The sequence below is a fragment of the Lolium rigidum genome, chromosome 1 (assembly GCF_022539505.1).
Source record: "Lolium rigidum isolate FL_2022 chromosome 1, APGP_CSIRO_Lrig_0.1, whole genome shotgun sequence".
Lineage (NCBI taxonomy): Eukaryota > Viridiplantae > Streptophyta > Magnoliopsida > Poales > Poaceae > Lolium > Lolium rigidum.
The window spans coordinates 295,437,570-295,463,978 of NC_061508.1; the positions used below are offsets into that span (position 1 = coordinate 295,437,570).

At 46.0% G+C, this 26,409-nt stretch overlaps 1 protein-coding gene across 1 annotated transcript; it reads right to left on the reverse strand.

Moving 5' to 3' along the window:
- Positions 1–5,376: 5,376 nt before the first annotated feature.
- On the reverse strand, positions 5,377–5,778 carry LOC124683958 (protein GLUTAMINE DUMPER 6-like). The gene has a single exon (XM_047218373.1). It carries the CDS (start codon positions 5,776–5,778, stop codon positions 5,377–5,379), a length of 402 nt encoding a protein of 133 aa, XP_047074329.1.
- Between the last annotated feature and the right edge of the window lie 20,631 nt (positions 5,779–26,409).

Here is a 26,409-nt window from a genome sequence, read left to right on the forward strand (position 1 = left end):
CCCCAAAGAACTCCGAGGTTAAACATGCTTGGCCCGGAGAGATTTGATGATAGGTGACCGACCGGGAAGTTCTTCCCGGGTGCGCAGGAGTGAGGATAAAGTGCGCAGGAAAGACATGTGTTGATCTGTGGGGCTAGTCTAGAGATCCTAGAGAGCTGCCAGGGGTGATAGGCCCGACCGGGGGGTGGTCGGAGTGTTACAATTGGTATAGTGTGACATCCTGGCCCAGGGCTCAATAGGATTGATAAGAGGCTCATACCAACAAGTTGCAACTTTTTTTCGGAAGCTCATCCCCAAACAATGCCGAGGTTAAGCGTGCTGGCCTGGAGCGATTTGAGGATGGGTGACCGACCGGAAAGTACTTTCCAGGTGCGGACGAGTGAGGATAAAGTGCGCAGGATAGACATGTGTTAGTCTGTCAGGCTAGTCCAGAGATCCTAAAGAGCTGCCAGGGGGTGACATGCCCGGTCGGGGGTGGCCGGGGTGTTACAGTAACTATTCCCAAATTTGTTTAAAATGGGAGATATCTTGGGCTTTGCATTGATGCATGCAAATGTATCCTATTTCGCATGTTGACCAGACCGCATGTATCATCCATCGGAAACCCACCTCAAGTACTATTAGAGCGCCTATTTCACTACCTATAAGATTTTTTCTTTAGGATATAATTGTACTTTATTTTATTGTATTCCAACATCTTAGTAACAATTCTATATTTTTCTCATGCACAACCAGCATCCTTTGATTCAAGATGGTGTATTTACGATTACTTTTTCCCCCCTCATCGTTTCAATTGGTTCAAGAAAACAACAACATCCTATTCGATGCCTCGTTTAGTTCTTTTTTATATAGATATGAAAATTCCAATGTATTTTCCACATTTCAAAGTTCAGAAAATTATTTTAGTAAATATATATACATATATTTTAGGATATAAACGTATTTGAAACATCACAGCCCCTGAAAACTAATAAAGTTTTCCATGAACTGTTCACGTGTATTGAATAGGATGTGCATGTACCTGTAAATTAACTTTCATGCTGGTAACATGTATATATACATAAATACAGTGGTCATATTCGTGAAGATGTGCATGTGCATAAATTCATATCGTAACATATTTCAACAAAAAGATGTGTAGGGGAAATGTAATTGTTGGATAAAAATAAGAGAGTAGAAATATGACCATATTAAAAACTACAGCAACTAAAGTAATAAACTAAATTTAAAATCTACAATAGAAGGGAAAATAAAAGTATAGTAAAAAAACTAAAATGGAAAAAATAAAGAACAAAACGTTGGGCTGGCCTAGTAAGCTTCAGGTTCTGTCATCGGCCCTTTTGGACCCGAGAATCGTTAAATTGGATTTCCCACGAGATAGTGCTTTACCATCAAGAAAAGAGCTACTGGAAATGGTTGAACACTGTCGGCCCGCGTTCATTTTCAGCCCATAAGCGTACAAGGTCACATTGCTCCTCTGGTTTGCATCGCCTGAAGCGATCCGTGTAGCTAGTACAAATTTCTTCCAGACAAACCAACGTGGCTCCCATTGATCCCGAACAGCGGAACAGGGGCCGGCCGCTGCATTATTGACCCAGGAATAGCACACTGACGTCCATTCAATCGGTTCATGCAGTCACCCAAACTGAGAAGTGAGGGCACCTAGTTTAGCTATGTTCACGATTGCGAGTGATGGTGCGGCCAGCTCAACTCAAGGTGCTCGTGTCGTCATGCATGGCGACACTTCCCCCCTGCGCCGCCCGCTGAACCCTACGGGAAACGCCGGCGAAAAGGAGACGGACTGATGATAGCCTAGCTAGCAACTAGTACCACGACATGTCCGAGTCATCACTCTCATCCTTCAGTTAATTACAGTACCTGGATCGACACTCGCTCGCTCGCCTGGACGTCTGCTAGCAGCACTACCGCTGGCTCATCGAAAGGATCGCCGCTACTGCGTGCTGCCGCGTCCGTGGACGCACTGTATCCATCGTTTCTTCCAGCAGATCAAACCAGAGAAGGCTGCACACAACCGGAATATGCCCCAGGATAATGCTTGTGCCAAGTTCCAACCTCGCCTGCCTTTATGTGACATCCCACACTGGCCACACGTACATTGGTAGTGCATGCGAGTATAACCTGTTGGAATCGCCTTTCGTCGTCTTTTCTGATCGATCTAGGGGCTATGGAAATTTTGTATAAATAAACAAGTTTCGGCGGCATTAGATCCCAATGTTTCAAAACTACCGCTCTCGATCCGAATTTGTATGCAGTCCTACTGTTCCATAACCAGTGCACAATTTCGCTCTTCTTAAATTCATAGTACTTCCTTCATCCATAAAATGATATCTTAGATTTGTCTACATTTTTCATTATATAGAGGTAAGACTACATTGAGATCTCATCTGATCAGATGTATTCCATTTGAGCTGGTTGTGCAGACGAGGACTCCGGTAAGTAACTTAACAGCAACGATCTAATACAAACTCTGAAGCGGAAAGCATCAAGCAAAGCGCTAAAAGAGCAGCTACGAAAGTGTCCCGACAGAAGCGAGGCCAGGCCAGTAGCTAATAGTGATATATCATTACTTTGGTTGTCGCAACTCGCAAGCAATGCAGCGCAGCAGCATCTCTGACTCTGAACTAATAAGGGTCTAAACACTTTCTCGCTGGGAATCATGGCCTCGGTGGGCCGGGTATGGCAACATGGAATGGAAGGACGGCGGAGACGGGAGGAGGAGTCATATGCTCCGGGATATTCTGCACGGCTAAAGGTGAAGAGAAAACAGCGAATGATATATGATGATGGTTGGCCGGGTAGAACTGTAGCATCGAGCTAAGCTTCTGGTTTCTGACTAGGCCCCCACTCCCTGAAATACTTCAGATAGCTCGCATGGACTTTGTAGATTGCTTAAAGTGCGCCGCTTCTACTAGCAACTACGAACTGAAACAGTTTCACGCTCCTTTGTTGTTCTGTGTTCCCGAACTGAACGATGCGCACGAGTAACAAGTGGATGGAATTGGTACTTGTAACCCTGATCTGCTCCATGAAATGTCATGTAATTCCCGAATGTAGACACATTGATAAGACCGAAGAAGCTAGGCTAGCCATGGATTGCGTAGCTTGAGAATATGGTGACGAGGATGGAGGGAGGAAGAACACAAACTTTGCTGTCATCACTCACCAGCCACCTACGGGCTCGAGGCGCCGCTTCCAGGCTAACCCGCAACAGGACGCAAAAGCGAGCAGGCGCTCTCTTTTGAAAAGTAGTGGGCTGCTAGCAGGGCCCGCGTGACCTGACTTGTTGGTGCCATTCGCCAATGGTTTTGGACCTCTCTATTTGCTTCTTTAGGGCATGGGCAATGGTGGCATACACAACTAGCTGCTCCATGTAAAAAAGTTGTCGGGAGCAATATGGTCAATTTTATCCCTCCAATGGAAGCTACAACTTTAGTCAGAAAAAAGAGAAAAGAGACCCCACAAATATGACACTATGTATCTCTTTGTCTCTCCAAAAAGCATGCCTTTTAGGCTTAAGATCCCACTTCTTGAAGAGGAGGCTGGCCTCCTCATCCGAACCTACTTTGGACCACCCGAACCTAGTTAAAGGTGTGAACCATTTTCTTCTCCTTATTCCTCTTGCTTTCCATTTCGTCACAGTAATACAAAAAAAAAGATCTCTCCAGCTTGCTCAGGATTGTGCCGAAATTTTTATATGGAGACGACAATGGAGCGCAAAAGAGCAAATCGGCTAGCATGCCATTTTTTACAGCTTTATGCCGGCGATTAGGATTAGGATCGTATCATGCACCTTTGCCAAAGAGCATACTAATTATATTGTAATGGTACTTGCTTAGATATGTACTTGGTTGGATTCCAAACTCGCAACAAATATGATATACTTGGTGGAACATGCCTGGCTTGACATAAGTCATATTGCCAGAGTAGAAATCTCTACACGATGAACACGTAGGCCATAATCAAAAGAAACAAGCATTGCAACAACATAAGAACTTTGTTTCATCTTTGATTTCCCCTTTGTTTTCGTTGTATTGTTCGTGTTCCGTCGTGCCCCTCTTGTTCATCCTCAAACCCACCTCCGTGAATAAATGACGATCGGGCTAGACCGCAGGGGTGGAGCTATAATCATAAATGAGAGCGGGCAAGGATATGGTTATTGAAGAAAAAATATTTGCTAAGTGGGGGCAAACCACCATTTAAGCTAGCTTTTACAAGGAGATTATAGATTTGAGTGGGGGCAGCTACCCCCTTGTCAATAGTGCCTATTTAAGTTATGTTTACTCCGTGTGACATAAGATAGATGAAATCACACTCTGTAGGATTTGAACCTACACCATCACGTTTTGGAGTCTTGCGTCCTACCGAAATGTACTAAGAGCACTTTCTTTCATTTAAAAAGAAAATATTTTTCTATTTCTAACATATCTCACGTAGGTAGTCTCCACGATTCAAGTTATACCCACTTTACTTTAATCGACTTCTTTTCCATTGTCCGTAAAGAAGAAATGAAGTAATAGGTAGGGATGACATGATTTGAATATGTGAATGTATCTAGAAGTAAAATGTGTATAGACCATCCGTATCAGCGACAATTAATATAGATCACATGAGTACTCAAAGTTTGGTCAAATGTTACTTAGCTTCACTTTTGAAAAAAATCTTATTCATCGGAATGGAAAGAGTCTATCTCCATTTCAAACTAGTTGGCAGCATTTCCTTCAAATAACGATTTTAAACACTACGTCTAGATGTTTTTGTATCTTGACCAAATCTGGCCAAACTGTGTCAACTAGCTTGAAAAATTGTAAAATCAGAAGCATGCATTACAACTCGGATGTACTCGCGCGCTAGTGTGCACCTGTTGCCCGTCCAGAAAAAAAAAACATAGTCAGTACAAATCAGAAGTATATGACTATGTATCCACCAGACAAGGATTAGGGAAAGTGAAAACAGACTAGTGTTCAGAAAAATTAGCCATGGCCCAGGGCGCTTTTTTACTTGGCACGATATGGCCCAGCGCTGGGTGGTTAATGCTTAGTCACGATTCACGATTCAACCCCGCAGAATGAATTAAAGGTGCGGAAAATTGAAGCGAAAGTTGATCAAGGCATCATGCAATTAACTGAACAAGATGCAACCAAAATCTTCATTCGCTTTCAAAATCATAGATCTCGACAACGCCGAGCCCTCACGCTCTGGTTAAACACACAATATTTTCGCAGGTTGGTGATTCCTAGCTATTACTAGAGACAAAATCGCGCAGGGGAAGCAAAATCCTGGAGATGTCACGAACAAAATTGGTCCCGCCTCCCGCAGGAGCACACGGGTGCGCGCGCGCGGCGCGGCGCGACGCTCCTAGGCCGCGTCGGTCTTGCTTGGCTCGCCGGCGTCTACGGCGGTGGCGAAAGCGAAGGGCCTGGCGCTGGCGATGAAGGACGGCATGTGGTCGCCGGGCATGATGACGATGAACTTGGGCTCGCGGTCGAGTGGCGCCATGGTCGCCCCCCGCGCCGACTCTTCCTCCGTGGCGCTCCCGCGCCGTGACGAGCCGGTTGGCTTGGGGTGCGTGCAGAGGAGGATGAGCAGCGCGACCGCCATGAGTCCCATCATGAGCGCGAAGCTGAGCAAGAGGTACGGGGTCGGCGTCCTCCACAGCCCCGGGTGCGCGTGGGCGATGTGTCCCGCCACCGCGGCTGCCGCCTGGCCACCGCCGCCGACGCCCACCAGAGCCGCCGTGGCTTCTCTCACCGGCCTCATCGTGAACGAAACACACGGAGTGATCTTTCTCTCGCTCGCTTGCTCTCTACTCTCTTGGTTTCTCTTTTGGCGTGCTTTCAATGGAGGGTGTGTTTAATTTCTTCTCTCGTTCTTTGTGGCTGCTGCTGTTAGTGGAGACTGCGACCGAGGAATGGGGAGAAGATGGCGCTTTTTATAGGCGGCGAGCGAGGAGGGAGCGGGGAAAAGAAACCGCGCGCGAGAGGCCTGCCTACCCCAGGTGCTATCCCCTGCTGCTGTTGCTGGTTTGGGTTCTGCTGACGCAGCCGCTGGGTTGTGGATTTTTCCATTGGAGAGCTGGTTTCTTCTGGGACGTGGACCATGCATGTGGTGAGAATGAGACGCGGAGACTCGGGAACGCCAACTCGTGAGAGTAGTAACGGCAAGAACAAAGAATTCAATGATATTAATTACGTGAATATAATATAATTAGTAATATTTTTTCAGTCAAAGTTTATGTTGGAATTGCGGTAGTAATTAGCAACGGAAACATAGTGACGAGTTGTGACGCGCATCATGTCAAATTTTTTAACGGTAATAATGGTAAAGCTATAAAAACTAAATATGTCAGCGAGACAGGGCATCGCTTAGACTACTCATAGTGGGAGTACTAACATAGATAGTAACATCACACACATCCCAAGATATTTTGGTGACATAGCATGATAATAAATAAATAAATAAAGTGAGATGGTAACTAGGTACTCCCTCCGTCCACAAATAAGTGGACGCGCGCAGTTTTCAAGAGACTTTAAACTTTTTGTAAAAAAAATTCTCAATCCTTCAATCAATCTGCTCATTAATCAAAAAGATGCTTTGATTTAGGCGCTAATAAATATTGTGCATGCTAGCAACCAATAAAACAACATTGAGAAACCAAAAATGATTAATGGGGGCTCAAATCAAGGCATACACTAGGGGTCTAAACGTAAAAAATATACCAAGAAGTCTAGATGTACACTTATTTGTGGATTTCTTAAAAGGCTAGATGTGCACTTATTTGTGGATGGAGGGAGTATGTTACCATAACATCACACAAGATGAGTCTACAATCTAACAAAAAACAACATGCATGATACCACATATAAGTAACTATCCACTATGAAGGTAGTAACATAGGTTAGTCCATGTTACTACTCTATCTTAGTCCTCCCTATGACTAGTCTTAGAAAAAATCTCGCAACTTTCTTGTACAGTCTCACGGGAGCGAATATATATGACTGACCTGATCTCTCGGATGGAAAGTGGGATCCCAATTAAACGACGCATAGAAGAAGCAGTATTCCTCCTAGAATAACCTAACGCCACCACCCACCTCCGCCTCCTTCATAGATTGGTTCCACCACTTCCTGCCAGCCTCATCAGTTGTCGAGAGGAGCGGTGAACCCAATATATATGTATATTTTTTAATAAAATTAGTGTTTCAGTAGATAATATTAGGGCTTTGACAACCGTCTTCTTTTTTTTTGCCTCCGCTTCAATGGAGATAGCATCGACTACAACTTCGGCCCTTCGTTCAATGGTGACGTTGTTATAAGTATCTAGGTATGGTCCTTCAGATCGATAGACCTTTTCTCATGGTTGTCGCGAGGAGGCTTATCCTAGCAATATCTATCCTCGCTGCATCTACTGAAACACTACTTTAATGGTGATTATCGGTAGATCCATAGATCTTTTCTCATGGTTTTTTGTACTCTCGGTTGCCCATCGAAATAGACCAAGTTGTTCGGTAATTTTTACCTATTACACTAGTGTTGATACTCTTGTGCATGTTCATTGACTACTTTACTGGTTGAGTGTGTGCACCTAGCTTTGGCAGCTCATATTACAATTATGGAAGAATCTTCGTAGGTCTATGGTTTGGTATCTATCTTTGGTAGCCCTGTGAAAAGTACAAGATTATGTCAATGAACAAGAAAGAGTTTGAAGATCTCGAAGATTTGCTTGTTTTCTTATAGAATTAAATAATTTATAATCGTTAAAGGCAGCTCGTGTATCTCTACCATATAATATGTGTTACTATAAATATATGTGGTATTGACTGTCAAAAAAAAGTGAGATCCCACTTATGCCCCATTTATAATTCTTTTTGTCTATCGTAGTACCCCTCTGTCTCAAAATAACTTGTCAACTTTTTTATAATACGGATATGTCTACAACTAAATGCATCTCTATAATTCTGTATCTAGATAAAATTATTTTCGGGGCAGAGGGAATATAATTTTTTAAACCAAAATGAACTATAAACGAGGTTTAGAGCATCTTTAGTTGACGCCACCAAACATCGTCTGATAGAAGAGCTAGACAGAGTGTTTAGGGGCCGTCACCGCGTGGTGCTGCTTTTGGGGTGCGTCTGTTTCTTATTGCATCCCCCAAACAAAAATAAAAACATTAAATTCGAATGGAAAGACAAGTTTTCATTCAAATTTCTTATATATTACAAGGATTTAAATGAGATTTGTTCAAATTTAATCCTAAAGTTAAACTAGTGGTGCCTGCCCTGGCCATTGTGGTCGTGATACTGGAAGATGTTGTTTTCGTCGATAATGTTCTGCTTGTTGCCAGGTTGCGGTGACGGGCTCATCATCAGCTCATCCTTCAATGTGCCATTGGGACCTACTTCGTCGCCGTCTTCATGCGTGAGGTCAAAGATCAGCCTGCCGAAATGGTGGATGAACATGGCGATGACATCCTTGATGTTCCCGTCCCTGGCTCGTCCAGGCGACACTGAATCCTTGCTAGTCTTCGGAATCATCACTGCTGCAATGAGGCGTTGCTGTCAGAGGAGCGTTGCCATCTTCGCGACGGCGGCGTCCATGTACTCCTCCATGACCTCCACCTTCACCTCCAGCTTTTGGGCGGCAAAGGTCTTGCTCCATTAGACACCGCCTACCGTCGTGTACTCCTCATTCACCTCGCGCTTGGCACGACGAAGGGGGAGACATAACAGGACGAATGCGTGTAGCGCGCCGGCCATGAAGAAGACGACTAGGAGGATGACGAGCGTAAACATGCTTCCCTCGTAAGCCAGTGGGATTGATGCCGTGGTCACGGTGGCGGGGACGGAGTCATATCTAGTTTGGGTGCGCTGCGACAGATACTTTCGATGACCGCGCGCTAGTGCGACCGGTCCACTGCAAATGTCGTTGCAGGTCTTTGTTCCAGCGCACCTCGAAGAAATCGAGCCCCCCCCGCCCCCCGCCCCCCGTCGTGGTGGCCTCCAAGGTGGGATCATCTCTCTCCTCCAGCTGAAGATGGCGGCGTTGGTCCTAGATTTCGTGAAGCCAGCGCCCAGTCCTAGGCTTGGGAACCGAAGGGAGCCCGACACCGTTGACGGCCATCTTCCAGCCGATGTTGGGCAGGCGCATGCCCAATGACACCGGGTAGCATGCCTTGTACAATTCCCACGCCTCAACGACGGCGAGGTTACCGTGGTCGCAGCCATTTATGGCGAGTGTGTTTTGGTGGGTGCTCAAAATGTTGGATCTGCAGGTGAACGACGAGTTTGGGGGCACGTCAAGGGAGAGAGCGGCAAGAGTGGCGAGAGGATGAGAACACCTTTTATACAGCGGAGGTAGGTCGGGGCCGTAGCGCATTAACGCCGACGCAGATCGCCAAGTGGCCATGCATGACGAGACGCATCCCTGTGTTGACTGGTGAACCTAGGAAAGCAACGGGTTAAACCCATGCGCCCATACATCTGTGTCACTGATGTGGTGGACCTGCCACTCGACATGCCTCTCCGTGTTACGTACGGTGCCCCCGCAATGATCTCTCTGTAGTGTCGGACCGATAGAGACCTTGGTACGGACGGTTTGGGGCGGTGAAGTGTCCGTCGTGCCCCAAAACTCTTTGAGCCCTCCAAGTGTAGATGCTCTCAGATGGGATCCCCTTGAGAGTTGACACCCTAGTCATCACATCACTAACTAAACCACATGCATGGAACACATGGTGTATATCTGCTTCATTTCTTCTTGGCCGCATCCAGCAGGATATGACTGAAGATGCAGGACACGTACGTGTAGGAGCCGTGTTTCCCACTCCATGCATTCCATGCCACGCCAAAAGGTCATGTCCTCAGCTGCACGAGCTAAAGTCGAACACTTGAAGCACTAACTGAAAGGGCATGCACGACTACTTGAGTACGCCGCCGCAACACCGATCCATACGCGGCGCCATGAACCGAGCTGGCGAGCTGGCGGCTTTCATTCATGGGCAGAGCAGGGAAAGTTCTCGATCGCAGGTACTACGCCATGGCCAGCTCAGCAATGCATGCGTGGGACGTGTGACGTCTCGAATGAAGCAAGCTGCGATCGAGAGCATCATCAGCTGCATCGATCCACGATCTCGCATTTGCTTTGCTAGCTGCTAGCCTGCTTGGACCTCCGTCCTGCTAGCTGAGCTGGTCACCCTCACCGCCTACCTAGATCGTTGCTATCTTACTGGATTTTCACGAGAAATCTATCAAACCGTATATGATGCCTGTCGTGCTCTGTATGTATGCATATCTTTATGGCAGGCTTCAGCTGATGCAAGCAAAAGAGATTGACAAACGGGCGAAAGTTGATGGACGAATCGACCGTCTATATTGCGCAACCTGCCGTCGCCATCGAGTTAACGATCGTGCTGAGATTGTCGCCATTTTTGACAGATGGTCGAGTCACAAAACTATGTCACTCTATAATAGTATAAGCCATTTTAGCAAACTATTTTAAGATGGCTTATACTATGAAAAAGAGGTAGTTAATTAGTTCCTTCCACACATAGATGTGTGGGTTGTTAGCAAAAAATGACCACTTTTTAGGAAAATTTACGGATTGATAGCACGTTCTAGGGATAGAAAAACACCAGATTTTGCTCAGGTTTTCTCTGAAGACACTAAACTAGCTTTAAACATGTACTACACTCTGGGTATCTGGGTACCCATGATGAACTACACCTTACAGTAGTTGGCCATGGCTAACCTGAGACCTTTTTGCAGCAGCGGATCCACATTACCCATGGCCCAGATAAACAATGTGCGCAACGGGTATCCAGCATACCCATGCATCATGTCACACTACATTGCGATGCGCCACGGGGAACTGTGGCCACCCATGCTTGCCAGGCCAAAGAATAGGTGTGACGTGCGCTAGGATAATTGGGAAGGCATGACGCACCACTTTACACTACTAGGAAAAAACTTATAAGCCCTAAGGTACAACCGATGTGCCTAAAAAGTGGTCCGCCGACAATAATTTACCTCCAGCGCACCAAATTTATGGGCGCCGATGATGTCCAAATACCACCGGTGGACAAAAAATTTGTGCGCCGGGGTAAGGGTCGCCCACGTCCCAGCTAAGCCAGAGCCATGCGCCGGTGGTAAAATGGCTCGAGGTTGCATACAACCTTAGATGAAAAAAAAATTATATAAAAATATATCTACGAAAGAAGTTACATCTGATTTGGAGGTTTACCGACTTTTAAGAATCGTAAAAATCAAAATTGAAAACATAGTCTTTTGAGGTTTTACATTTTGATGTGAAAAAATTAAAAAACGGGGGGCACTTACCACCGGCACACCACCATATCCGTGCGCCAGCACTAACCTTTCAATAAATTCAAGACCAGCCGGTGGCCTGTTATTTCTTTTCTCACTTTCTCTCCTCCTCCTCCTCCTCCTCCTCTTTACCTCCTCCTCATCTTCACCTTTTCCTCCCCCGCCTCCTCTTTCACTTATCCACTTTCTTCCGCCTCCTCCCTCCTCTCCCTCCCTCCTGCGACCCATCATCTTCTCCCTCCGGCTACACCCGGTGGCCACCTCCTCGACTGCACTCCCTTCGACGACCCTCCGACGAGACGGGCACATCAACGAACAATTACATCTGTATATATATATATATATATCTAGATCGCTTTTTTGAATTCTGGAAAAAATACCGATGGCGCGCTAGGCTAGGACGTCGACGATAAATCGTGTTACCGTCGACAGAGCAGGCTGCGCCCGCAACAAGCCTTTAGCACCAGCGGGCGCCCGTGCACCGGCAATAGATGATTTTGGCGCCAACAATAAAAGTTTTCCTATTAGTGTCACGGTGTGCTGCGGGTATGTGCCCTTGGCGCACCACTCGACAAGTGCGCCCCCACAACTAAGTGTTGAATATAATTGCCTAGTCCTACTCCATCAGATTGGTTTTGGTTAAACTAGCTAGCACATACAATTCTACATGATATTAGAGCTACAAGTTTCTGGGTTCAAATTCTCGCCAAGACACTATTTAAAATAAATATTTACGACCTCTCTAAAAAAATTCAAGGATACAAGTCTAACACCCGTGCGAGATCTAAGAGAAAAAAAACCCACTGGCCTAGACGTGAGGGGAGCTATTAAATATAATTGTCTAGTCCTCCTTCAACACATCGGTCTTTTTGTTGAACTGGCTAACGCATGCAATTTCATGCTAAGAAGATTGTCTATAGCTATTTTTCTAGTACTCAAAGATTTCCTACTCGTACCACAAGTGTACAAAGAACACCAGATTTAGAAAAGTTTGGATGTGTGTCTAGATGCATCCAGATTTTGAAGAAAAAAATCCTTTATTTAATGGAGGGGCAACAATTTTTTCATAATTAAATTGTAAAAGTCTCTAAAAATTGTTTCTAAATTAGTATCTATTTTTACAACTGGAAGTTTCAGCTGCTGGTGCATCGATGCACACGGTCGCGCATTGCTTTGCTAGCTAGGTTTGGACCAAGACAGTTGCTAGGTAGCTGGATTTTCACGAGAAATCAATGAAACCATATACGAACCGTGTCCTTCTCTGTTTGTATATGCATATCTTCATGGCCGGCTTCAGCTGATGCAAGCAAAAGAGAGAGACAGCCGGGGGAGAAGTGGTTGCACGTACGAATCGATCGCTGTTACTGCGCGACCTGGCGTCGTTGTCTAGTTGACAACCATGTCGCCATTCTCCACACTTTACGCATGCACGCGCAGAAGTTGGTAGGGTAGAGATCGACCGAAGACGTCGTCGCCAATTTGTGTGCAGCTTTTGACATCACGCATACAAGTCTAAAGTACTCCCTCCATCTCACTAAAATTGTCTCAACTTTTTAAAATTTTAGATGTATCTAGACATCATTTAATAGGTAGATACATCAAAATCTTGACAAAATCAAGATAATTTTAGTAGCACGGAAGGAGTACTATGGCGGTGCATGCTAAGACTAGTCATAGTGAGGAGTAATATATGGTAGTATCATGCATATGACACTACTCTATGTTACTACCTTCATAATGCATAGTAATTTAGATATGCATGAGTGTATTAATTAGCTTGTAGACTCATTCTATCTTGAAAAGTGTGATGTTATATTAGACTAGTCACAATGGGAAGTATCATACACTAGTATCATGCACATGATACTAGTTTATGATACTAACCCCACAATGCATAGTATCATAAGTTAGTATCATACGGTATCATCATATTTAATGTTTTGTAGCATCTCAATGCAAATTTGTGTACATGATTTGTTTGCCATGAAGTTTTCTAGTTTTACGTGCTATGATATATTATTTGTATTATTAACATTTTGAACCGCTCAAATCCCGCGAAAATACCTTTAGTCGCGGTTGGGGTCCCCAACCGCGACTAAAGGGTTACCTTTAGTCGCGGTTGGGGACCCCAACCGCGACTAAAGCCGCCTCCCTATAAATATCGCGCCGCCCCGCGGGCGCGTCAGTTCTCGATCTTCTCTCTTCCTCCTCGCGCTCGTCGCTCCGCCGTCACTGCCGCGCTCGTCGCTCACTCGCCGTCGCCGTCGACAGGCTGCCGCGCCTCGCCGTCTCCGTCGCCGCACTCGCCGTCGCCGCCGCCGTCTCGTACGTCGCCGCCCCGCCCACACCTGTCGCGCGCGCGCGCCCGTGTCCGTGTCTCCGCCGCCGCTCGTACGTCGCCGCCGCCGCTCGCGAGATGCGAGAGAGAGGAGAGGGAGAGAGAGCGCGGCGCCGTGGCCGCGCGCGCCGCTGCTCGCCGCCGCCGAGATGCTCGCCTGAGAGAGAGAGAGAGGAGAGAGGCCGGCCGGCGCGGCGCCGCTCCCGCGCGCGCGGTGTGAGAGAGACAGAGAGAGGGAGAGGAGAGCTAGCGCCCCGGCATTTTTTTTCTTTTTTTTTTTAGTTTTTGTTCTTGTGAATTTTAAAACAAAAAATAACTAAAATTTGAGTTAAAAGTTTGTGTAAAATTAAAAAACTAAAATTTGACTTAAAAAGAACTACAATAATTTGACTTAAACGAATTAACGTGTTGTTAATTAAAATTGTAAACTAACTAAAATTTGACTAATTAAGTTTTCTTAAGCTAGTTACAGAATTTTGATCACTAAAATTTTTACTAAAATTTGTTTTTTTAACTTAACTAAAAATTTTGTACACTAACAAAAGTTTGACTTAACAAAATTTAACAAATATGTAATATGTAACAAAATTTAACAAAAATTCTAATGATCAAAATTTTAACTTAAGATAACTTAATGATCAAAATTCTGTAACTTAAGAAAACTTAATGATCTCGGTCACGCGGTCACTGCGGCGAGGGTTATGTGTCCTCGGCACCGCCACAGCCCTCTCGGTCACCGCCACACCGGTCTCTCGGTCACGCGGTCACCGCGTCCCCTTTCGCCACCGCCACCGGTCTCTCGGTCACGCGGTCACCGCGTCCCCCTTTCGCCACCACCACCGTTCTCTCGGTCACGCGATCACCGCGTCGACCCCCTCTCGCCTCCCTCGTCGCCCTCTCTCTTTATATGTAGAAGAGATGTGATAATGCTGGCATATACACAATTAATTTGTTTTGACTACATGTTTTCAGGACTGACATATGGCGGACGATAGAGCTGACCCGATTCTAGACAACTATGATCCGGACGCTGAAGACCATATGTTCGGCATCATAAAAGGCGATATTCCTTTTGTGCCGACCGGAGAAGAAGAAGATGATATCGCTTCTTATCTGAACCTTGAGTGTGAAGATGAAGGGCGCCGTCGGCAAGCGAGATGATGCCGAAGAAACGTCGATAAACGACGATCTTCAATTGGAAGTAGCAACCACCTCCGGCGCCGAGGTATATATATATATATATACATATTGAGCGTCCGGTGATACAACTAACTCGATTTGAATAAATGTGTGTGTACTAACGCGCGCGACTCTCTTTCTTATTTTAGCCCTCGGCCGGATCGTCGAAAAAATCGAGTACGTCGTCGTCAAAGCGTGGCGCAACCAAGACGATGAAAGCAGGAGAAACATGCACCATCGATGTTGTCGACGAAGCAACCGGCAGGCCGCTGGAGCCCAGCAAGAACGCCACCAAGTTTGTCGGCCAATGCGGAGCCGTTGTTAGAGACAACGTCTCGATCACCCGCCAGGAGTGGAATGAGCCAAAGAAGGCACGTGTTGGTTTCACTTTTGTCGAACGTAGAGAAAAAAAGATTGCTTCAACAAGCTTATGGAACATTTCGTTCTACCTCCGGAATACCGCAAATACGATGAGGAGGGTAACAAGATTGCGGAAAACAAGAAGAGGCGCAAGCTAGTCAAACGAGTTCGCTCTTTCTAGGATGGCCAACGCATTCCGGAAATACAAGCAAAATCTAGCCCATGACTTTGTCAACCAGGGCAAGACTCCGGATTTCAAAGGATAATATGAGAAACTGCAACATGATTGGCCAGAATTTGTGAAGCAAAAGAAATCGGAGCAGTTCCTTGAACTATCGAAAAAAATAAGGAAAATGCGGCCAAGAAGGAGTACAATCATAAAATGGGGCCAGGAGGGTATCGCTTTTGGCAGCCTAAGTGGGAGAAGATGGAGAACGAGCCGAGGGCGCGAGGAATCCGTCCAGGTACGGAGGGATGGGACCCAAGGGCCAAAAGCTGGTGGTACGGGCATGGGGGATCGCTGAACCCGGAGACAGGGGAGTGTGTTTACCAGGGCAAAATAATTACACCCACCCAAAACCTTATTGAGGCAATGAGGGATGCTCAAGAGGGGAGGATCAGGTTCAACGGAGAGAACGACGCCACGACAAAAGCCCTCGGGAATCCCGAACACGGAGGACGTGTACGAGGCATGCCCGGGGACATTTCGTGGAAACTAGGGTTCCCCCGTAAAGATGACCCGTACGGTTACGAAGCCGTAAGAGAAAGATGGATCGGGATGCGGATATTGTGGCGAAGTTGGTAACGGAAATGGATGTGATGAAGAAAACCGTGAGTGTACTAGTCGCCGAAAGAGATGCAGCTCGGGCGCAGCATGAAGATCATCCAATGGATCTCGGAAGCCAGCAGCGGAGAAGAAGCAGCGTGGCTTCCACGGAGGCCTCACCGGCTGGTGCACCGACGATCGAAATTACCGCACCGGAGCCTCAGCCGGTGGTCGAGTTACTCGCACCGGAGCCTCCTCGCTACCCCGTGGACGATATAAAGGAGATGAAAGCATGTCATCCGTATTATCCTATCGGGAACATGTCCATGAAGGTAGCCATCGGCAGTGCTTTACCACTGGAGCACTCCACCACAACAACCCCATTCAAGATGGCTATGCTCGTGTGACGGTGGAGGAGATAGTCCAAGGGTTTGAGGACCTGGACATTGACATTGCTACACCCGAAGGGGTGAAAAGACTTGGAGATGTCAAGCGCCAGCTCATTCTATGGCAGAAGAAATTTATCAAGTTTCCGGGCGAGGCGCCAACAAGTCCACCCCCGTACGGGTGGTGGTGGTGGCGGTGGCGGTGGCGGTGGACGGTGGCGGTGGCGGTGACGGTGGCGGTGGTGCTTCACCTAATACACCTCATTCACGTCGGCGGACGCCGCCCCCGGTCCTCGTCCGGCGGGTGATCGGACACCGGTACCGCCCCCAATCCACCTCCGGCGAAGAAGCGTAGCAGTCCCGGGTTATTAACCCGGACCCTTACGTACCTAAGAAAACAAAGGTACCGGAGGTATCACCGAAGCCTCTCCCCAGGAGGTCTTGGGAAAGTAGTGCCGAGGAAGTCGAGGCGGGCGCGGCTGCTGATTTAGAGAAATGGAAGGCAAGCGTCCGGAAGAAAATAGAGGGCGAGCCCAAGCCAGTATATTCCGACAAGGAAAAGCAGTGGGCTAAGTCATTTTTGAACACACCGTCCCAAGCCGCGAAGAATCTGCTCGACGACTATTTACGTGAACTTCGTAGGCAAGCACTCGCGTTCAAGAACAGGAAAGAGTTGGCGGAGAAGAAAGCCTTGAAGGACGAGGCCGAGTCAAAATTAGAAAGGGGGAAAGAAGTTGCCCAGCTCGGGGAACAAAGTAAACAATCGATCGCCCCGCTCATAGTGCAAGCCGCCGGTCCGGATGCCCCCGATATCATAGCAGCTGCGGCAGCACATGGATTGACTCGTAGAAAGTGCCAGAAAACAAGCGGCCGACTTAGGTATCACTCTTCGTGCAGTGTTAGGCCTTGATGAGGCGCCAATGAAGGACGTAGTATTTTCATATGTGAAGAATGGCCCTCTCATCGAGCCTGCGCAGGAAGAGGATCTACCTCGACAAATGAAAGGTCTCGCTAAATTGGTACAAGGGTTACATAAAACATGAAAACGCCAAAGACTATATCTATGCGGAAGTTAAATATGTGCATCACTTCAAACGTTATCGGGTACAAATTCCTCTCGAGTGAATTGTTCCAGCTTGTTCAATCTGCGCGAGCTCGACAAATCTATCATCAGTTGCTACGTTCGGTAAGTGATTTATTAATTTCTACCCCATCTCGTTCATTGCCTGCACTATATATATATATATATTGTCCTAACTATCTTGTTGTGTACGCTATATATTATGCAGAATGAAGAAGCGGGAAATGCGAATAAGGAACATCCATGATGTTGGGTTCATTGACCCACACATCGTTAATTCATATGTGTTAGAATACCACCCCGCCGACGTGGAGGAAGACCTGTGGCGGTTTATTAGAAAACAGCAAGAGAAAAGTGATATTCTATTTCCTTACCATTTTGGGTGAGTGTTTCTGTCTTGAGCACATTCTCTTTTGTTTACTCCATGCATGGTATGTGGCTAATCGATGAGTTATGCATGATCGTGCATGTATCGTGTCCGCAGGTTCCACTGGATTCTTATGGTAATTAAAGTTCAGACCTCCTCGGTTCTCGTCCACGACTCTCCGAATATGGATCCGGCGCTTTGGGGCGACATGAGAAAAATGATGCAAAAGTAATTATTTTCATTCATTTGCGCTCTATATCGATCGGCCTATTTCGTTCATCATTTCCTAATATCAAGTAACTAATTAATAACTCTCTTGTTTATTTACTTTTCTTTGCCTCGTAGGGTTTGGAGACGGTTCGTAGATACCAAGGTCGGTGAATTCAAAAAAGAGCTACATTTTAAAATGGCAGTGCCGACGACTGGGGATACTCAGCCACCGGGGACCAATCTATGTGGATACTATGTTTGTGAGAGGATCCGGAGATACCGCAATGAGCGGGACCGGACGTGTGAGAACAACATCTCGAGGAATAACCTCCGGAAGACGCTTAGTCCGGAAGCTCGCTTCCGACCACTTCAAGAGGAACTAGCTGGATGGTTGGCGAGGGAAGTCATCGATCCTAGAGGAGAACACTATTACGATGACGTAGATCTTTATACGCACCGGAATTTGTAACTAACTTGTTCAAAATTGTATATGGTCATCCGATATTGAATATATATTGTATATGGTCATCCGATATTGAATATATATTGTATATTACTCTTGAATTCTTTTTGGTTCTAATTTCAAATTTGTTTGAAATTGTACATTCATATGCATGTATGTATACAGTACCGTAGAATATGTGAAACTCCTTCAAAATTAAAACCCAAAAGAAATAAAATAATACAAATTAAAAAGAAACCAGATTTAGGGGAGGGGGCTAAACCCTAAACCTCGCGGAGGCCTTTAGTCGCGGTTGGCCAGAAGAACCGCGACTAAAGGTCCTCCGCCCTGGCGCTCGCCCTGCGGCCCACGTGGATGGGCCTTTAGTCGCGGTTCGTAAGGAACCGCGACTAAAGGGGGGGGGCCTTTAGTCGCGCTACTTTGGTCGCGGTTGGGCCACCGCGACTAATGGCAGTTGCCAACCGCGACCAAAGCCCCTTTTTCCACCAGTGCCTAGTTGAAAATGCATGTAGCTCTATATTACTAGTACCTTAGTTACTCCTACTATGAGTAGTCTAATGATTTGTTTGTATAGCCCAGGTAAAAGTAAAGCGGGAGGCCGGTATGAAAAATAGCTTGACATTTAACAGAAACAAAGTTAGTCAGGCCTACCATTCTGGAAGAAAGAATAATTAACCCGGATTCGTAGTGCTACCCTGATAGATTATCCACGGATACGTCCGGCTCTTGAGATTATCCAAAAGATAAGTGAGTGTGGTTTATAGAATGGGGTGACACCCTGACAGGAACAGAACTAGTACTAAAATAGATAATGTCTAATCATGACATCGATGTCCAATAAGAAGCGAAAGAGAGAACCATGGGCGAGGTCTCCAATATAATTAAGCAGGACATCGTAGTTGACGAATGACGACCAAGTATATTAAGAAGAACTAGCGTCGGGGCCCGCGCATTTGCGCGCCTAGATTTGTCGTGAATTGTTGTGTAAATAATATTTACGTGATTTTTTATTTCCTTTATTTGATTCTCTTATTTTTCTGTATACATTTATATATTTTTAGTAATTTATTTGAATATAATGTTTTGATGAGGTTATTTAAATCATTGACTAATATCTTATTAGACCATAATAAAACCTATAACATACTTACTCCTTTTATTTAGTTATATAAAGATTTACAACGAAACTCTTTAAAAAAGCTTATAATTTAGCTTATGCTTTTCAATGATTATACGATCAATTAAAGGGTAAAAGTAATATTTTCAATGTGCAATAATTGCATATAAAATAATAAGTACACATGCTTTAAAAACAATGCAATTTTCCATCGATTAGTTTTTCCATGCATGCAAATGAAGTAAGGCGTCTTAAGTCTTTTGTTCTTCATATTTTAGGAGGGAACATTTGTTCCTCGTATCACTCTAACCTGATGTCGACGACTAAAGTTGGACAGTTGCTCACATATAAGCAAATCTTCCATAAAGTATGTCGACTCTATATGTGTTGGCTCAGAATACAATCACTGAAAAACAATAACTCTTATAACTTATGAAAAATACATGTGGCAAAATGTGTATACCTTCGCACCTCCATAGCTTATTCTCGTCCAAAAAAAAATCAGTTAGCATTGGTCAACTCAATCTAAAATGTGAAAGAAAGATATGTGGAGTTTCTATGCATCACCAAAACAATGATTCCAAGTCTATTGCAGAGCACCACCATCTTGTGAATCAAAGTTCAAGAGACATGAGCCGATGCCCTTGTGTAGTTCGCCCGCTGCCCACTCCAGCCAATGCAACTATTCTCCGATATTGCTGCGGACTACCTCCGCACTGATGCCTGCCGCGAGCATACAATGTTGCGCATCTGGGCCTCGTGGGTGTGGGTGACATGTTGACACAGCGCAGCAAGCTGGTGCAATAGACACGTAGCGTTAAGCCTGCAACCGGAAATCACCGCAGTCCGTCTTGCTCATAAAATCATTGGCACCTAGAGAGATCATGTATAATAGTAGATCGATATTTCATAGATGGAATCATGGTATGATGTCTGTGCTTCTTTCAGCTTTGTAGTTATCCTATTGGGAATGGGTCGACTTTTTACCTTGAACTAAGCGATTTTTCTTTCATATGTGCATCCAAAACCTCTTGCATAGTTCTATAGGCCTTCAGTCTTCATCGAATCTTATTCACACCAATGTTTGAGGAGAGCACATAACCTGCTTGAATCATCAGAAAATAATCAAAACCCAGCCGATGAAAACTGCATGCGGGATCATCAAATCGTCATTGATGTTCTAATGCCATAAATTAAAAGGTGACAAAAATAGTGAATGCAAGTAATACAAATTTGGAACATTGTCTTCATTATTAGGCTGATATATGCTGAACATCTTTGTTGGTAGAACCTCACCAAACAAACCTTAAGAATTTCATTAAAATTCAGTCTTTCATGTTTCACTAATGACACATGGAACAGAAACTACAAAAGGTTAATTAGAGGTCCTTATCAAATAGGTTCGGCCATTAACAAAAAGTGATACTTTGAGGAGAACCAAGATTTTAGCTGCATACTGATTTGGGAGCAAGTATAATAATGATGAATTCTTTGGAGCAATGGATCAGTCCCAAAAAAATAGTTTCTAAAGTCAAAGTTGAAAATAGCCATCGACTGTCTACTCCAAATAGCTAGAGTCGTTGGATCTGCTCAATTTTTCAAAACTGCGTACAGTTCACCTTGAGTCCAGTATAAAATCGCCCTGCTTTTCTCGTCACATGACGCCCTTCCCTCTGTCACATCCTCCACCTTGAATTGCTCATGCAGTTCCTGAACTTCATATCAAAGTAATTAATTGAACAAATACTGGAAAAAGTTAAAGGTGTATTCGTTATCTTTAAACAAAACTTAGAAAAAAAATTCAGTTAACAATGTTCATTAGCATCACTAATCTAGGAAAAGTATGTCACTGAACCGAGTAAAAGTACTTGGTAAGCTCTTTTACCTAAATCTTAAACTGATACATACCTGGACCAAATCTAAATGCACAGGTTGGAACAACAGTACTTCCATGACTGAGTCCTTCATGTTTTATTTTCTGTTTAAAGGAAGAGAAAGAAGATTAAAAAGGCATACTGCAATCCTTCTCTTCAATGTCAACATCTACCGTGACCACACCATATTTCTGCAACAATGGTGTAGAGCTTTGACCTGACCGTCAACAGTATCTGTGCGCACACCACATTTCTTCAATAATGGTGTAGAGCTTCGACCTGACCATCAGAAGTATATGTGTGTAAATTTATCACTTTTATCTCATACGGCTCAATTCAAGATAAAATATTTTAGCAATCCAACCTAGAACGTGTAAGACAAATGTGTACACTTTCAATGCGTCAAAAAAGCTATGAATCCAAACCTCTTGGCGGTCAACGCCAATAGAGCTATCTGTGCTGCCTTCCATCATCTGTTCGAGTGGTCGTGCCGATGGCCTCCTCTCCGGTGCCTGCTCGGAGCCTAGGGCGGGGAGATCGCGCCCTACTGGGAGCGTACGGCCCAATATCGCCCCTCTCCATCTCGTCGGCGAGGATGACACACCATGTGATTGCCGCTCTCCATCTCGTCGGCGAGGCTGACACCCTATGTATAGGTACTCTACTTGCTTGGGCATCGGGACTGTTGGCAGAACTGAGATTGGGACATCAGTAACGTGCTAGCTTTTTGTACGAATGTCTCCATGGCAAAGAATCTGCACAGCGGAGAAGACACGATCATGCTTGAAATTTGTCTAATTAAAACGTAAATTCATAGTTGGGGTGAAATATTAAACGGAAGTCTTGGAGATCGTATGTATGTAAACAATAGTATTTGATTTTAGAGCCTTGCCAAGCTATCAGTCAGTTATGCATGCATGATGTATGGAAACTTGGTATTTTCATGTGTCCGCATACAGGAAAATACAAACAGAGAAATTGCGCTTACCTTCAGCCATCGAGTTGGAGTTGGAGTGTTGGTCAGTCCAAGGCGAACAACTTCCCTCACCGGCGCTCTTGCCAAGTTCTTCTTCCGTGTTGTCATGGTTCATGACCTTGGCGGACTGATTTCATGGGGTGCACCATCAATTGGATTCTTGCGGTGAACTATTGAAAAGACAAATCTATGTGTGAATATCCATTGGAACCTTGGTATCTCATGGTTGAGGGCACACGCGCGGGCAGGTTCTGCCACCGCAAGGTGGTGATTACCTGGTTGCAGCGGAGCCGTGCGGAGCGACGGCAATGGCGGCCGCAGGACGGCGGCGGCTGAATAGGGTTTTCTTTTACGTGGCTAATTAGGGATTGTTTAATCCTGGAATCGTGAGAATAGTTTTCGCACACGCCGTAGGCATCTATGTATCAAATCGATACAGGCATAGCGCTACGAAGCTAATCGATCTTGGCCGTTATTTTTAATTAGCTTATCCTTAGCTAATCTATACCGTTGGTTGTTTGTTGTTTTAATTATATAATAGATAGATAGATAGATTACCATTAAGAAAAGGAAAAGAATATATGAGGAGGGGAGATCTCTGATCTATACTAGTGCTCATGCTCAGCATATATTCATGTGCTTCATACATCTCAAACAATCAACTTAAAGATAGGAAAAAAGGCTTAAGTACAACATAATTTAAACAAATCTAAGCCATCTTTTATATAACGGAGTGAGTACAAAATATGAATGCTACCTAGTGTCGAAGGCAGGAAAAAAAGTGCTAAATAATTCGATTTGCAACATGATATTGGGTTGCACTGCTCAGCGGGCGTCGAGTCGAAAAGAGCCGGCCGTTCTTATTTTTTTAGGATAAATAGTGAGAAAATCTCACTGCAATTTTTATACATAACAAAACACTGGTGCAAAGTATTTACATAATTACAAAGAAGAGGGAGAATCTCTTCAAGGAAAAAAAACTAAAAGCTCACGAAATTAGAGATTGAAGCCACTCCTTCAATGTATCAGCATGCCTTTTCATCATCCTATGAGTAAAAAATCTTATCTCCCGAGAAAAGATGACCTTCCAATTTGCAAAAGTTGACGTATGGTCACTGAAATTTTTATTAATTCTTACAATCCAAATGCCCCAAGCAGCCATGCTGGCAAAAAGGTAATCTTAGTTTATTCTAAATATCTGAGAAACTTTTAAAATGGAAAGATTTTTCACTCTTTGTGTACAAATAAAATCCCAACATTAGATAGCAAATGGACAAGGGACGAGGTGTTTCTGGTCCCGGGCTCAACTGCACACGTTTTGTGGACCGTCTATTCCTGTGGAGATGTGTGCCTGCAAGCACAGAAAATGTCAGGTACATCGCTCAGAAAAGGGGAGGAACAGGACGATACGCGTAGTGTACAAAGGGCTACAGTGGGGCACGGCGTGACGGCCGTTGTGCAGCCGAGCCGGCGTGCCTGGAACTACTTCCAGTGTCATGAATAGTACAACTCCCAGAACCAAAAAATTACCAGCAGGTTAATGACATAGATCATCAAGCTGATGAGCGCCCTGTCAGCGGGTCGAGCTGTGCGCGGCGCAAAATGCTGAGAAATTGGAGGGGCTTCGCACGGACTGTGGGGGTGACGTATTACTGGCCGTCTGGCCCTTGAGGTGGCGCGGCATGGGTGTGGTGACCATCTGCAAGCTGGGAGGGAGGGATGGGGGCAGAATCTGCCTCGGCTGGAGCGGCCGGCGGCGCGGCCTGGACAATATGGCCCTATAGCACCTGCAGACCGGGTGGAGCAACCGAATGGAGGCTGCAACTGAATGGATTGATTCACGGTTTGGACGATCTTAGAGCATCTCCAACAGAGGCTCTAAAATAGCGCTGCGCTAAAATAACTGTCAATATACAGCGTCAGATGCATTTTTCTTCCCTCCAGCAGACGCTGTAAAATAGACCGCGCTGTAAATATTTTAGTGCGCGCGTACTTTGCGCTATCAAAAGCGGTATATCTAGTGCGCCGGCTACCGCGCGGCTGTAAGCTGAAACCGCTCGCGCGAAAAAGAAACCGCTCCGCTCGCCGACCGCCGCATCGCGAGTTCCACCGACCGCCGTCGCCGCAAGCTTCGCCGGCCGCCTCCCTGCGAGCTCCGCCGGCCGCCGCCCCGCGAGCTCCGTCGGCCGCCCTGCGAGCTCCATCGGCCGCCGTGTTGCGAGCTCCGCCGGCCTCCCCGCAAGCTCCGCCGGCCGCCGCCTCGCGAGCTCCGGTCGACCCGCCGCCACTGCGAGCTCCGTCGACCTGCCGCCCTCCGAGCTCCGTCGACCGCCGTCTGCCGCGAGCTCCGTCGGCTCCCTGCGAGCTCCGCCGGCCGCCGCGCTACGAGCTCCGTTGGCCGCCGCTGCTGCGAGCTCCGCCGGCCGCGCACGCAGGCACGGACTCGATTTCGATTGTTGTGGCTAGCTAGACTCGATTCGCCGCGCGCGGACTCGATTGATGTGGCGGCGCACGCACGCACGAACTAATTCCGGCCGGCCGCGCATGGAGATTCGATTGCTAGCTTGCTAGCTAGATCAATTTCTAGCTACATGGATAATGCGCAGTAATTTAGTTGAATTTTTCAGATTTATTTGTAGCTTTGTTTGATCTTGTTTGTTCTATGAATGTTGAAGAAACTTGTTTGTGGAGCTCTATTTTACAGACCTCCGGTGGAGGGTTGTTTTTCGGCTTCGTGGTTGTACTGTAAAATAGAGCCTTCAGCGAAGCACGCGTCGGCGCCGCGCGCTATATCCGGATCGAGCGCGCTGCAAACGGCTTTTACAGCGCCAAATTTTAGAGCCTCTGTTGGAGATGCTCTTAGATGGGTGTTGCTGCAGCTGCTGCGTCGGGCCTGGCGTCGCGACATGGACGAGCTGCTAGTTCAGATCTCAGCGCCGCATCGTGGGCACGGCAGGGGAAGGATCTGCTGCATAGTGGAGGATCTTTCCCTCGAAGATGATGAAGACATGCTTAGCCGAAGCAATGTGAGAACGAAATGGAATAAATCGTCGATGGAGAAAAGATGTCGGATAAGGCTTGTAGGAGAAGGATGAAGATTTCAGCTATGGTAGTTTTTGTGCGAGCGCCAGTTAATGGTAGCAGGGTGATGCTGGGGCATGGTACAGATTCATCTTGAGGCGGTCCAGTTCCGTCGAAAAATACTGTACCAGTAACGGACGTGGGCACACAGAAGTAGGCCACGGCACAGCAGGCTTTCCCATATACAACGAGCGTACGACACAAAATACTGCTCGGTACCACCAATCTCCGCGCAGCTGGACAGTCCACAAAACAGGAGCATCTGTGCTCGAGTTCAGTTAAGCATTTTCGATGGACAAGATCGGAATAAATGAACCAATGTTTCTTCTTGCAGAGTTGGGCATGAGTAAGACTGAAGCTGAAAGTTTTTCCTCCTCAACAAGTTTCTGGTAAGCCGGCCGTTCTTAGTGCCGATCCTTGACAAATAAATCAAATCAAGAAGCGTCACTCTCACGACGATTCGGCGATGGGCGTGCCGGCGGCTCAACGGACACAGAGAGAATAATGATCGATCACACCAAACAAATTCCCTTCATCCCCGGCCCTGTCAATTTCGAATGAAGTGTTCTACGAACGGCGAGGTCAATTTCGAATGAAGTGGTCAGCCCCTCTTTTGGAGCCTATCTGCAGTCCAGCCCCGATTCCTCTACACCATCCATGTGAAGAATAGGCAACCTTGCACTGCCCGTAATCCAAGCAGCCTTCCTCGACCAGGATCGTGTTTAGCCCCTCTCACACGGATCTACCCACAGAGATGAAAGGCGCAGAATTTGAAACAAAAATTGATGGAGACGGATTGGAGGAGATCAGTCAAGCGCAGGCATCATCATTCATTAACTGAAGTGGATGCAAGCAAAAAAACTTGGTTCGCCTTCA